This window comes from Danio aesculapii, chromosome 17 (assembly GCF_903798145.1).
Source record: "Danio aesculapii chromosome 17, fDanAes4.1, whole genome shotgun sequence".
NCBI classification, from domain to species: domain Eukaryota; kingdom Metazoa; phylum Chordata; class Actinopteri; order Cypriniformes; family Danionidae; genus Danio; species Danio aesculapii.
Genome location: NC_079451.1, coordinates 47,578,512 through 47,594,176, shown reverse-complemented (window position 1 = coordinate 47,594,176; position 15,665 = coordinate 47,578,512). Strand labels below are relative to the sequence as shown.

General features: G+C 35.2%; 1 protein-coding gene across 2 annotated transcripts; it reads left to right on the top strand.

The window, feature by feature from the left end:
- The first annotated feature begins 276 nt into the window (after nt 1-276).
- fam167aa (family with sequence similarity 167 member Aa) lies at nt 277-12,241 on the top strand. Of its 2 annotated transcripts, none has more exons than XM_056477304.1 (3): nt 277-331; nt 7,347-7,874; nt 11,981-12,241. In XM_056477304.1, exons 2-3 carry the CDS (start codon nt 7,587-7,589, stop codon nt 12,239-12,241), a joined length of 549 nt encoding a protein of 182 aa, XP_056333279.1. In that variant the 5' UTR covers nt 277-331; nt 7,347-7,586. The 2 variants fall into 2 exon arrangements, with proteins under 2 accessions (XP_056333279.1, XP_056333278.1); XM_056477303.1 differs by lacking the exon at nt 277-331 and adding an exon at nt 7,125-7,208.
- Nucleotides 12,242-15,665: the final 3,424 nt, after the last annotated feature.

The window sequence follows — 15,665 nt, the reverse complement described above, 5'->3', positions numbered from 1 at the left end:
CTGGCAGATAAACTGATTTAAAACGGTTAACGTTTTCATTATGTGTAAGAACGCAAAGCTCGTTGAAAACGCGTTTTCTTGTATGTGAATGGACGCTCGGCGTTTGACGCATAAAGTCATTGAAGCGTTTTGTTGGACGCAACGCGTACGCCGGAATCCCAGACATCAACCAATCAGAGCCCTGTAATTATAATAAATAAACGCGACGCGTCTTTCTTCACAGACATTAGAAGTCGCTCGACCAATAAGAAACCTCGCGGTACCGAGTCATGGACGCGTTTATTTGCAGTGGATGGGCTTTCATTCAGTGACTAAATGCGGTTTGGAGAAGGTAGGTTATTGTTTATTAACATGATTTATTCCTCATATCGTCATAACAACATGGAAGAATAACTAGTGTGCCTCCACTAGCTCTGTCATTGAACAGCAGTTATTTTGTCTGGATTTTTGTGTCGTCTGTAATATTTCTTCTGATTCAGTATTTGTAGAACTGACGTCACGGCTACGTTCGCGCTTTTTACCTTGAAAGCAAACAAGGGTTGAAGTTTTAAGAGAGATTATATATTTATTAGGGCTGATTTTGTCCTAAAATTATCTTTGATATGTACTGCACATGGTTAACAATGCAGCAGCTGTACAGTTTTATCGATGTATGTGTTTTAAATGTAAAATAATACAAATATTTTAATATATATTTAAAAAGAAATTATTAAAATGAAAGTTAATTCCTTTACAAATATTTTCAGTCAGCCTGTTTGTTTAAATTATTATAAGATATAATTATTTATATATATTTACAGTATGTACATGCAATATACACTGTAATTTCAATATATTTTCAATATGTTTTTACATATATTTAGAATAGTAATTAAAATAAAATAATTAATAAAATAATTTTATATTTCAAATGTTTAAGTAATATATTAAAAAATCTTATATAAATATTTTCATAATTAATTTTCTATAATGCTGCTGTCATACAGTCTATTCTCTGTATTGACAACACTCCCTATTATTTCCATATCAAAGTTCATAAAGGAAAAATATTTGTATATTTTTAACAAAATAATAATTAAAATAATATTAATTTGAATATATATTGTAAAATATGGGGCGACACGGTGACTCAGTGGCTAGCACTGTCGCCTCAAAGCATGAAGGCCGCTGGTTTGAGTCCTGGCTAGGTCAGTTTGCATTTCTGTGTGGAGTTTGCATGTTCTCCCCGTGTTGCAAGGGTTTCCTCCGGGTGCTCCGGTTTCCCCCACAGTCCAAACACATGCGCTATAGGGGAACTGAATAAACTAAATTGTCCGTAGTGTATGTGTGTAAATGAGTGTGTATGGGTGTTTTCCAGTACTGGGTTGCAGCTGCTGAGTAGAACATATTCTGGATAAGTTGGTTGTTCATTCCGCTGTGGCGACACCTGATTAATAAAGGGACTAAGCCATATAGGAAAGAAGGAAATGGTCAAATAATCATAAAAATATCAAGTGTTAAATATATTTTATCATTATTTTCAATATTTTACTATTTTAAATTTGCTATGAATGAACTAGACGTGTCAGTCAGCAGTTTTCACGAGATTTTCTCATGTGGTTTTGGCATAATGACAATAGCCGACAACACTCAGCATGCTCTCATTACAGTCAGGCCAAAATACAGATCTTTTTGAGGGTACGGTGTCCTGTTGCTCACTGTACTGCTAACGTCTCCATGAATTGGGGCATCACGAAAATACAGAGCAGTGGGAAACATTTTGAGGCCATTCAATCCATTACATTAGATCCTCTGTTTAGTAAGCCAACTTTTTCATCAGCTGGTCCTCCAAAGATCTTGCATGAATTCTTAATAATATAAAGTCTGTCAGAAGTGGTTGACGTTAATTAAGAATCAGAACAGTTGTTTAATGCGATTTCTTGATGTGATGAATGCCCGATGGCCAGATCAGGAGTTTATTTGGTGAGGTCTGGTTGATGGAAAACTAGAATGGCTCAGAAACAGCCTGGACTCAAGGGGTTCCCAGTTTAGCAGGCAGCTGCTGTGTCCTAGATCTGCTCAACCTCAACCAGAGAAATGTGGAGTCCAGAAGACTGTCACCATCATGTAAACAACCTGCTTCTATATCTGACAGACTGTAGGTCAAGTTGAAGATACACAACCATTCTGTAATCCTGCAACTGTTCTGCTTGTCAATAAATTGTAAAAGAATGAGAATGGAATTTAGAACCAGTCGTGCATTTTAAATAATGCTGGGTTGTATTAACCCAGTGTTGGGTCAAACATGGACAAATGAAAGATTGGGTTAAAAGACATTTTTAAACCCAAATGTTGGGTTTGTTCATCCTTGACCAAGCATTGGGTTCAAGTGTAAAGTGACCAATAATTGTCACAATCTAGCCATTTGGTTAAGAAGTGTCATTTAAATTTAATTGCAAAAAATTAACCCAACATTGGGTTATGGTAACCCAACATTTATTACAGTGTAACTGTTCTGCTTGTCAATAAATTCTAAAAGAAGGCTAATGGAATTCGGAAACTGAAACTAGAAATGATTCTAACAAACAAATGCTGGGTTATTTTTGTTGGGTCACATTTGGACAAACCCAGCAATGTGATATTTGAACGTTACAATTTTAAACAGTTGGGTTTGTTCATATTAGGCCAAGCATTGAATTAAAATGTGAAGTGACCAGTAATTGTCACAATCCAACCATTTGGTTGAAAAGTGTCATTTAAATGTAATTGCAAAAAATTACCCAACATTAGGGTTGTCCATATTTGACCCAATGTTGGGTTACGACAACCCAGCAATTTTTTTAAAGGGTGTAACTGTTCTGCTCGTCAATAAATTCTAAAAGAATGAGAATGGAATTCAGAACCAGTCGTGCATTTAAATAATGCTGGGTTGTATTAACCCAGTGTTGGGTCAAACATGGACAAATGCAAGATTGGGTTAAAAGACATTTTTAAACCCAAATGTTGGGTTTGTTCATCCTTGACCAAGCATTGGGTTCAAGTGTAAAGTGACCAATAATTGTCACAATCTAGCCATTTGGTTAAGAAGTGTCATTTAAATTTAATTGCAAACAATTAACCCAACATTGGGTTATGGTAACCCAGCATTTATTACAGTGTAACTGCTCTGCTTATCAATAAATTCTAAAAGAAGGCTAAAGGAATTCGGAAACAATCTTATGATTCTAACAAACAAATGCTGGGTTATTTTTGTTGAGTCACATTTGGACAAACCCAGCAATGTGATATTTGAACGTTACAATTTTAAACAGTTGGGTTTGTTCATATTAGGCCAAGCATTGAATTAAAATGTGAAGTGACCAGTAATTGTCACAATCCAACCATTTGGTTGAAAAGTGTCATTTAAATGTAATTGCCAAAAATTACACAACATTAGGGTTGTCCATATTTGACCCAATGTTGGGTTACGACAACCCAGCATTTTTTTAAAGGGTGTAACTGTTCTGCTCGTCAATAAATTCTAAAAGAATGAGAATGGAATTCAGAACCAGTCGTGCATTTTAAATAATGCTGGGTTGTATTAACCCAGTGTTGGGTCAAACATGGACAAATGCAAGATTGGGTTAAAAGACATTTTTAAACCCAAGTGTTGGGTTTGTTCATCCTTGACCAAGCATTGGGTTCAAGTGTAAAGTGACCAATAATTGTCACAATCTAGCCATTTGGTTAAGAAGTGTCATTTAAATTTAATTGCAAAAAATTAACCCAACATTGGGTTATGGTAACCCAGCATTTATTACAGTGTAACTGCTCTGCTTATCAATAAATTCTAAAAGAAGGCTAAAGGAATTCGGAAACAATCTTATGATTCTAACAAACAAATGCTCTGTTATTTTTGTTGGGTCACATTTGGACAAACCCAGCAATGTGGTATTTGTACATTACAATTTTAAACAGTTGGGTTTGTTCATATTAGGCCAAGCATTGAATTAAAATGTGAAGTGACAAGTAATTGTCACAATCCAACCATTTGGTTGAAAAGTGTCATTTAAATTTAATTGCAAAAAATTAACCCAACATTGGGGTTGTCCATACTTGACCCAATGTTGGGTTACGACAACCCAGCATTTTTTAAAGGGTGTAACTGTTCTGCTCGTCAATAAATTCTAAAAGAATGCGAATGGAATACAGAAGCAATCGTGTATTCTAAAAAATGCTGGGTTGTATTAACCTAGTGTTGGGTTAAATATGGACAAATGCAAGACTGCAAGGTTAAAAATTACATTTTTAAACCCAAATGTTGGGTTTGTTCATCCTTGACCAAGCATTGGGTTCAAGTGTAAAGTGACCAATAACTGTCACAATCCAGCCATTTGGTTAAGAAGTGTCATTTAAATTTAATTGCAAAAAATTAACCCAACATTGGGTTATGGTAACCCAGAATTTATTACAGTGTAACTGTTCTGCTTATCAATAAATTCTAAAAGAAGGCTAATAGAATTCGGAAACAATCTTATGATTCTAACAAACAAATTCTCTGTTATTTTTGTTGGGTCACATTTGGACAAACCCAGCAATGTGATATTTGTACATTACAATTTTAAACAGTTGGGTTTGTTCATATTAGGCCAAGCATTGAATTAAAATGTGAAGTGACCAGTAATTGTCACAATCCAACCATTTGGTTGAAAAGTGTCATTTAAATTTAATTGCAAAAAATTAACCCAACATTGGGGTTGTCCGTATTTGACCCAGTGTTGGGTTACGACAACCCAGCATTTTTTAAAGGGTGTAACTGTTCTGCTCGTCAATAAATTCCAAAAGAATGCGAATGGAATACAGAAGCAATCGTGTATTCTAAAAAATGCTGGGTTGCATTAACCTAGTGTTGGGTTAAATATGGACAAATGCAAGACTGCAAGGTTAAAAATTACATTTTTAAACCCAAATGTTGGGTTTGTTTATACTTGACCAAGCATTGGGTTCAAGTGTAAAGTGACCAATAATTGTCACAATCCAAGTGTCATTTAAATTTAATAGAATTTTTTTTTCATATTTAACCAAATGTTGTATTACAACAACCCAGCATTTTTTGGGGGGTGGGGGGTGGTTCTCGTAAGGCACGGCTTTCGAAAATGATGACATGAAACTCTGCTGGGTCGTTGCGCTGGTTTACCAACACTTGTTTGGGTCTGTAATTTTATTAGCATCTTCATAAGAGTGGCATTGTTTAAAGGATGAAACAGGTTTGTGTGTTGCCTGCTTTTCATGACACGAGTCGTCTGTGCAGTTTGTAGTGCAGACTGCGTCGGATTGCAAAAAACGAAGTGTCGCCAGACTACTGATGTTTTGTGATGTTTCTTTCAATTCAATTCAATTCACCTTTATTTGTATAGCGCTTTTACAAGATTGTGTCAAAGCAGCTTCACATAAAAGGTCACAGTAAATAGGAACAGTGTAGTTCAGTTTGTAGTGTTTAAGTTCAGTTCAGTTTAGCTCAGTTCAGTGTGGTTTAAGAATCACTACTGAGAGTCCAAACACTGAAGAGCAAATCCAACGATGTGCAGCTCTACAGATCCCGAACCATGCAAGCTAGTGGCGACAGCGGAGACGGAAAAAAAACTTCACTAAAGGCGGAAGTGAAGAAAAAAAACCTTGAGAGAAACCAGACTCAGTTGGGCACGACCATTTTAATTTCTCCGCTGGCCAAACGTCTTGTACAGAGCTGCAGTCTCAGCGGCGGAGGCTGGAAGCTGACCTCAGCGAAGACTCGTCTGTCCCTGGAGCGTCACAGGAATCAGTCTCATGTTCTCCACTCTTCCATGACCATCACAGTAGCTGCTCAAGATACGGCCCTGTCCAGGATATGGAAACCATGGGATCATCTCGTCGTTGGTCTTGGATTGAATCAGTGACTCTGCATAGTCTGAGGGCCTCGGGAAGAGTATCCCCAGGTGGAAATGGAGAATAAAGACAATAATTAGCGTAGCTGCTGTTCATAGTGTATATAAACAAGGTGTAGAAACCTGTGTGGAAACCCGCTAAGTGGTGCACTAAGTGTATGCTTTACTGAACAGATAGGTCTTTAATCTAGTTTTGAATTGGGAGAGTGTGTCTGAGCCTCGGACGTTATCAGGAAGGCTATTCCAGAGTTTAGGAGCCATAAATGAGAAGGCTCGACCTCCTTTACTCGACTTTGCTATTCTAGGTACTACCAGAAGCCCTGAGTTTTGAGATCTTAAAGAGCGAATTGGATTGTAGCGAGACAGAAGGTTGGTTAGATAAACAGGAGCTAGATTATTTAAAGCTTTGTATGTAAGAAGCAATACTTTAAATTCAATAGGAACTTAACAGGCAGCCAGTGTAAGGAGGATAAAATTGGGGTGATGTGATATAATTTTTTAGTTCTGGTAAGAACACTGGCAGCTGCATTTTGTACTAATTGAAGCTTATTAATAGAGGATGCTGGGCAGCCAGCAAACAGTGCATTACAGTAGTCCAGCCTAGAAGTCATAAAAGCATGGACTAGCTTTTCTGCATCTGAGATGGATAGCATACTTCGTAACTTAGCGATATTTCTCAGATGAAAGAAAGCAGTTTTTGTTCTTGTCAACAGTGACTGTGACCTTTTTTTACTTTATTTTTTCTTACCCCTCCAAGTGCAACACTGTATGGCTTGTACTGCATGCGGCATCCGGAAGAGCAGACTGCAAAATGCCTGGGCAGCGTTACACATAGTGCGTAAATATTATCGAACAATTATCGAACTGTCATTATCGTTTTATTGGAAAAAATATATATCGTGATAATTATTGATATCGAATTATCGCCCAGCCCTAAGGGAGCATTTTCGTTTTTTATTCAAGTGCTAAAACAACTAAAAATAATGAATAAACTAAAGTGTCATAGACATATTTGATGACAAAAACAAATACAATATACAGTAATAAAACTCCAATGATACTCCAAATACATGTACCAACAAAACTAGAGTATAACAGTATTATCCACTGCAGGATGGGTTTGTTCGTAACCTGTATTGACCCATTTTCTTGCCATCAGTTTGTTTTCTTTGATATATTACACATGCTCATTAGTACTTGTCATTTCTCAAATGTCAAGAACAAGGTTACAAGGAAGTAGCTATAATGAAAGAAGACTAACTAGTAAAACGAGTGCTAGCACACTATTATGTTGATATAAACTGTCCTCATGACAGAACGACACAGGTAGGTTTCATTTACAGCAACATTTGTTGATTATAAGATGGATTTCATTTTTGAAACTAATCTTATTTCATTATTTATTTATTCATTCATTTATTGGCGCACGATGTGACGTTTCTTTTGTGTTTCATTATATTTCAGATGCATCATTATTCAACAACACTTTCAGAAGTGAAACCAGAACTGTAAAACAACATCAACAAATCTTGAGAGAGAGAAAATCAATGATAGATCATAAATAATATGTGATATAAAAGTGCTCTAAAACAAAAGAAGACTCATTAAATCTCTGTATATTTTAGATTCAAATCCAGCTGTTGGAAACATGCAGGTTTGATTTTATCTTTGCTGCAAGCGTAAAATATAACATCTCTGAAGCCAATGGATGTGACACAGGCATCTAAGAGTTTGAAAGCCCCAGAATGGTCGCAGGAGGACCATCTTTCCAGTTTGAAGGCTTTGGCTGAGAAGTTAAAACTGGAGACCAGAAAGCCGTCGTATCTGGACTGGAGAGTTCAGCTGGAGGCAATGCTAAACCAGAGCCACAGAGATGCAGAGACTAAAACAACGGAGAAAACACACACAGAAAACACACTGAGGAAACAGTCAGGACACACGCGAGGGTTTGGAAGTATTGATCAAGCGCTGGAGTGGCTCAGAAAAGAGCTGGTGAGTTTGTTATTCTTCACTTTAATGGGGAAAAATGAAATATACAGTTGAAGGGGGGGGGGGGGGGGGGGGGGGGGGGCAAAAGGGGGCAGAAAGAATCCGCCCACCCCAACAGTTTTCATAAATGATTGTTCACTCAAAACTGAAAACTCTTTCTGTCATTAATTACTAACACTCCTGTCATTCCAACCTTCAGAACACACATTTAGATATTTTATATCATGAAAAAGCAATTAAATTATGAAAATAGTGAAGTTAAAGCAATAGTCCAGGGATCTGGCCCCCGCGTCAGGTCAGGGTTTATAGCCTTTAAAACATGCATGGCGGCGGAGGCGCTCTCAACTCACACGGGAGAAAACTGGACTAGTGGATAACGTGAAGGCGAGCAGCCTAATTCATTACATGTTTTGGTTAACTAATTCTTTAAATACAACCCTCTTAAGCTCTTAAAGTAAAAAACGCAGAAAAAAATTGCTGTTTTAAAGGGCACATAGGTTACCCCTTTTTTCATATTTAATATAAGTCTTTTGTGTCCCCAGAATGTGTCTGTAAAGTTTCAGCTCAAAACACCCATCAGATTATTTATTAGAGCTGTTTGAAGTGTCTATATTATAGCTGGAAAAAAGGTTTTGCTGTTTTTTTTGTACTGGCCCTTTAAGGCTAGTCCTCCCCGCCCACCATTCCCACGTGCCTGTCAGCAATCGCCGCCCTCGGCTGCCTCAGGAAGCAGATCTCACGTAACGTATGTGAGAAATACTACAGGAAGAACTTTAACAATCACTATTTGATGCACTTTTTGTGGAGTTGATGAACAATGAGTCACACACAATGTCATTACAAAGTTCACGCACACACACAGCAAGGACACAAACACATAGCGCACACACATACACACAGCTCAGACACGAAGACGCACACACACACACAGAGAGAGAGAGAGAGAGAGAGAGAGAGAGAGAGAGAGAGAGGGAGAGAGAGAGAGAGAGAGAGAGAGAGACAGCGCGTTAAGCTTTGCATGATTGCAAGATTTTTATGTGACGTGATACAGGTAATATCCACTGCTGTATGGATATCTCTTATTTAATTAAATTCATTTCACCTTTATTTGTATAGCGCTTATACAATGTAGATTGTGTCAAAGCAGCTTCACATAAAAGGTCACAGTAAATAGGAACAGTGTAGTTCTTATAATAATGTACAATATAAACCTGATTTAACGTCCACTACGGACGGATTGAAGCGTCTTCTTTTATAATTGTTCTGACACGAGGCTGTGCTGATTAAGTGAATCTTGAAGTGAATAGCTGTAATTCATTACACACATGCTCTGTTTTAAAACATTTTAAACTTGTAAAACTCACTCTTGATCACGTTTGATGATGATTGATGATCGTAGCGAACTGAACAGACCTTTTGATTATAAGATTATACACGTGACTACCGGACATGTTAATGCGCGCAGCTGTCAATCAATATTGGTGGGCGGGGGGACCCCACTCCTATGTAAAGTTGCGGTCGATCTGAAAACAGCTCCAATTGGTCCACCGTTTTTATGTTGTTCAATTGAAAAAAAAGGACTGGGTGTGTTTATTTCACCCCAATATGACGGTCTATACACTATACTTACACACATTTCTGTCCAAACAGCTTGAAAAGTAGATTTTTCACCATAGGTGCCCTTTAAAATTTAAATTATTTGCTGACAAAATTAATTTTAGCAAAAACGCAACAGCCAGACATTTTCACATTAGTTTTTCAGTTAGGGGATATGTAGCCTAAGAAAAATGTTTAGTTGGACACTGCACATCCCCTACAGTACGGAGAACCCTTGTTTTCATTTTCAAATCAATAATGCGCGAAACATCCCATTTTGCAGCAGCAGTCAAGTACGGACGCTTAAAAAATGCCTTTTGAGTTTAAAGATGATCGGCCTGTGAAGTCAAGTTTACACTGTTAAATAGTGCGTGAGTAAGTAGATTTGCTGCAGATCAACCTCTCACATGCGCTGCAGGTAGGCTGAATGATAATCTTTAAAAAAATATGTAATTTCGGCTATTCAATTTTATTTTGACTTGTAGCTCATGGCCCTAAAAAATGAAAATGTAGCCTGAAAACAAGTAATTAAAATAGGCTTAATAAATAAATTAAATGACGGGTAGGCCTAGTAACCTAATGGTTTATGGTGGCGTTTTTACAAATGCCAACCGCATAATATCACGAAACCCCCCACTTATGATAGCCTAACATAAATCTTTAGTTTTACCTTTAAAATTATGAAAAAAAGTTATATATTAAGTTGCGTGTTATCCCAAAATGTAACCAATTTTCACGGTAATAACTGAATTTTTTTTAGGTATTTTTCTGGCTACACTAATGCCTTGAAATGTAACTAAGTAACACATTTAGCTACTATTTTTTTTAATGACATTAGATTGTAACCTTTAACTTTTTCCTAACACTGATAAATGATTGGTTGGGTAATGGGCAATGTGAAGCATGACTTTGTTATGCTGATTTCACTATATTTATTTACCAGTTATACGAATAGTCTAACCATGGGTTAGCTTGCATGTGTGGGCATAGTTTGATGTCTTTACCTAAAACTTTAAACATTTATATTATTCAAAATAAGGAAAATAAAATATGATTTAAAGCACTCATTTGGCACTGAAGCCATGATCCATTTGCATTTATGTAATCGCTATCATTGCATAACCTTCATTAATAAAATTAGTAATAGGGAAACAGTGCATATTATTATTACTATAAAAGAGTATAGTCAGTAACTTAGGCAGTAATGCAAAGTAATAATAAATAAGTGAATAAATAGCCTAAATGAAAGGAACAAGAGGGACCAAATTCAGTCACCAGGTCTAGTGCCCACCTACGGGATTAAAATGCCCCCTTAGTTATGACATCCTGGCGCCAGGCCTGTGCTAACCCCTTAGCCACCGTGGCCTGACAACTTTAACATGGGATGCAAATGAAGTAGATATTTGGAAGAAGCTGCCCAGAAGATGGAGTTTCTCCAAACAATCAATTCATCTAAACCAGTGGTTGTCAAACTGTGGTACATGTACCACTAGTGGTACGTGGGTTTCCTTCTAGTGGTACGCGGAAGAATCGCTGAATAATAAAAGAATAAAATGAACACACTTTTAACCAGTTTTTCTAGGTTTTGATGAATAGGCTACTATACATTAATACTTTACAAGTACAGCATTTTCTTTTTACTTTTTAAGAACAGTGCCATTTTTCAGTGCCGTTAATGTTTACCATATTATGGTGCCAATGCATTTTGTCCATTAAAAAAGAAGCTAATTTGGTTTAGCAAAGGAATGACTGATTCATGGCCACTGAAAGAACAAATCTGAACATTTATGAAATCAAAATCCACTATTTTGAACAGCTTCACGTAAAAGCATCTTTCACAGTTATATTGTGAGCATTTACTTGCACAAGTAGGTGAGAAAAGCTGGACTTCATCATTAAAAAGGTAGTTCACCCAAAAATGAAAACATGCAGTTAATTTACTCGACCTCAGGCCAGTGAAAATGAAGACCTTTTTTTCTTCAGTGAAACAGTAAAGAAGATTATTAGCTGAATCTGTGATCCCTGGTGATTTGGATAATGCATAGCAGTCAATGAGAAGATTTTCTTCAACACATTTCTAAACATAAAAGTTTTAATTACTCATTTCTAATAACTGATTTATTTTATCTTTGCCATGATGACAGTAAATAATATTTGACTAGATACTTTTCAAGATACTAGCATTCAGCTTAAAGTGACATTTAAAGGCTTAACTAGATAAATTAGGCAAGATAGGGTAATTCGGCAAGTCATTGTATAACAGTGGTTTGTTTTGTAGACAATCGAAAGCAAAAATTGCTTAAGGGGCCTAATAATATTGACCTTAAAATGGTTTTCAATAAATAAAAACTGATTTATTTCTAGCCGAAATGAAACAAGTAAGACTTTCTCCAGAAGAAAAAATATTATAGAAAATACTGTGAGAAATTCCTTGCTCTGTTAAACATCATTTGGGAAATATTTGGAAAAAAAAAAGAAAAATTGACTGATGATTATTCTGGTCTCTCTTGCAGATAGAGATGCGTCTTCAGGATCAGCAGCTCGCGCTTAAGCTGATGAGTTTGCGCAGTGATATTAACGATCTGAGAATCGTGCAGACATGCAACCAACACCGCAAGATGCTGAACGATGCCACCTTTGAGCTGGAGGAGCGGGACGACATGTCGGATTTATGTGACGTGCCCATGTCTCCTGGACTAGGCCTGTCCACACCACTCAAAGTCATCGGGGTAACAAAAATGAACATCAACACTCGCCGCTTCTCCCTCTGCTGACAGACACTTTATTCTGTAAAGAATGTGTAAATTAACAGATTCACAAGTGTTTACTGTTTATTTCCGGTTGTGAATTGCATTATGAGATGTTGATCTTTGCTCTGTCGAATTTTGATGTTGAAAATTCAACTCTACAGTTTAACAAAGTGACTTTTATTGACATTTTAGTAGACTGAAATGATGTATAAGTAATAATATATAGAGAAATAAGTCTGTAAAATAACAGAAAATGTACTTGTGGTTTATTACAAGGTTTCTGTAGCGTAATATACAACACCAACCCAGACAATATAACACTGCAAACTATTAAATATGCTCATAAAAGTCACTTTTTTTTTTTACTTTTCGATGTTGAAAGTTGTTGGAGGAAAGATTAAGCTCCCATAATGCAATTCTAAAGCATAAATAAACATAGAATAGAAAGTAAAAACACCAATCACAAACTACAGAAAACTGCTAATTTACAGATTTTTTTTACAGTGTAGATCTCAGACATTGACAATTTCAGCCATATACAGTTGAAGAGAAAAAATATTAGCCCTCCTGGGAAATTTTAATACTTTTTCAAGGGAAAATGTTTTCTATTATTAAACAGTATTAATATTAAACAGCTAAACATCATACCTTCTGTTCTCTTCTTTTTTAAAGAATGCAAAAAGTGGTGTCAGAACAGTCTGAACTCTCTTAGACATTTTGAAAATCACGTGAAATGACGCAATGAACTGTATTGCGCTTGCTCGTGGCGCCTTATTAAAATCCTAAGTTCTGATTGGTCAATCGCCGTTGAATTTTAATTACAAAGAATTTTAATATTTAATTTGCATGATAAGTTTTACATTACACACACTGTTGTTAATCTAAAGGGGATGGTAAGAGGGGATGGTGGTTTTACAAAGGGGATGCTTTTTGTCATTTTTTTCCATAAGGGGGATGCCATCCCCACTTAATTCTCAATTTGAGCACTGTGTATATATATATACACACACACACACACACACACACACACATATATATATATATACATATATACACACACATATATATACATACTGTATATACACACATATATATACATATATACACACATATATACACATATATTTATATACACACACACATATACACACATATATATATACACACATATACATATATATATATATATATATATATATATATATATATATATATATATATATATATATATATATATATATATATACTGTATATATATATACTGTACTGTATATATATATATATATATATATATATTTACACACACACACAAATATAAGGGGTGTGATGACGAGATGCACATAAGATTGGGTTTCCGAGAACAAGACAAGATTTTCACAGTATTTTTAAGAAATCTACAATGAGGAAATATGTGAATAGAAAATAGTCTTTTATTCAACTGTGGGAAAAAAAATGACAAAATGCAAAACTATTTGTGCTTTTTTCAAAATCAACTTGCAATGAATGTTATTTTACTTCTATTTTAATTAATTATATGCTGAAATGAACATGCAAACACTGCAAAAATATTTGCTAATATATGAATGGAAAATAGATTTTTATTCAAATGAAAAAAAAAAACATCACAAAATGCAAAGCAATTACATTATATAAACATTTTAATATATTTACCTGCAGAAAAAACACTGTTATACAATTACTTGCCTAATTACCCTAACTTTAACCTAGTTAGGCCCTTAAATGTCACTTTAAGCTGAAAACTAGTATCTTGACTGGTGAAATATTAAGTGTTGTCATCATGGCAAAGATAAATTATCTTTAAAAAAAAAAATTCTGTTAAACATCATTTGGGAAATATTTGACAAATAATTAAAACTTCACAGGAGGGCTAATAAGTTTATCTTTAACTGTATGTGATTTGCTTTAAATGGGAATTTCACAAACTCCAAACATCCGGTGAATTTTTCACAAAATCACCATAAAAGTCAGCAAGTTTGTGATCTTTTACAAACTCTGTCATACTCCATTTTGATGGTCCGTTTGATGAATGTAACATTGCATCTACATGTCAACTAATTGTCATTAGATTATAAGTAAACTGTTAGGTTGGGGTTAGGGTTGGGGTTAGGGTTAGTGTAAGTTGACATGTACTTGCCAAGTTTCTCATAGTCAGTTAAATGTCTGTTGAAGGAGCAGTATCAACAGATATTAAGCAGAAAGTCTACTAATACTCAAGTGGACCATTAAAATAAAGTGTAACCAAAAATGCAAAACAAAAATAAAAATTCTTAAATATTTTTAACTAAAAATAAATAGATATAACAGAGCAATATAATATACATTCATAATATATTACATAAAAACATAGTCAACCAATATTATTGTATTTTATACATGATATATGTAATGTGTGTTATAATAATGACAGTCACTTAAAAAAACTTTAATCATAAAATATTTTAAATTCTACTAATCAAATATCTAAAACTGGACAAAAGCATTTTCTTAAGGGCATTTCTCAGATATTCCTCAACTCAATAGACAAAACACAATGAAGGGTTTATGCTGGCATTACAGTGTGAATTTCATTTCAACATTTCAAGATGACTTTAAATATATCTTTTGTACAGTGTTGGTTGTGTTTGATATTATATAACATACATATTGACTTGATTTGGGGAATTTTTGGGTAGTTTGAAATGTATTAAATTTTCATTCAATTCCTTAATTTTTATATTAATGTGACAAATTAAAATTATGTCTATCTGTGTAAGGTCTATCAGCCTGGAGCTGAATCTTTCTGAATAAAACAACTCCTTGAAATGTATTTAACTGTTCATAAATTCTATAAACACATAAGAAGATATTTTATTCTTGTCTAATACAATAAAGTCAATATTTTATTGCAAAATTTGTCATTTTCATTTTTGGCTGAAGGATGTTTATGTTTACAGTGTTTGCAATGATCTTTTAAAGGGCAAGACAACTGCAGTTTAGCACTTTCACTTTCATTCAGAAACATTTCATGCATGCCCCCTGTGACAAACGAGATATTGGATGCAAGGAACTGCTGGAAGAGTCTAGTTTTAATGGAATGTTTGATACCGCACACTGTATGTGAGAAAAAAACCCTCTGCAATGCTCAGTAGATGCAGAGACTCGCTAGGTGCAAAGAATAGCGTCAAACAGCATTGTGTGTATATAGACCATGCTGTCACAAAATGTGGCAAAAATCCTACACGACGGTAAGAGTTTGATTTGGTGTATTATTGATAGTTTGAATAGGTGTTTACATGTTTACATTTGGAGGGCAGCATTTACAGTGGATCTTTCAGTCCATAATATTGTAGTGATGTTAACATACTGTAAACTTAGTAACTAAATCATTTTGACTAAGGTATATCTTGAAACACAGAACGAGTGATGCTGACGATACTAACTAACTTTG

Bases quoted from the DNA above. Each gene is read 5' to 3' on its own strand.
- fam167aa (XM_056477304.1), top strand. From the start codon at position 7,587: ATGGATGTGACACAGGCATCTAAGAGTTTGAAAGCCCCAGAATGGTCG. The intron at 7,875-11,980 runs GTGAGTTTGTTA...TCTCTCTTGCAG, and splicing joins AGTGGCTCAGAAAAGAGCTG to ATAGAGATGCGTCTTCAGGA.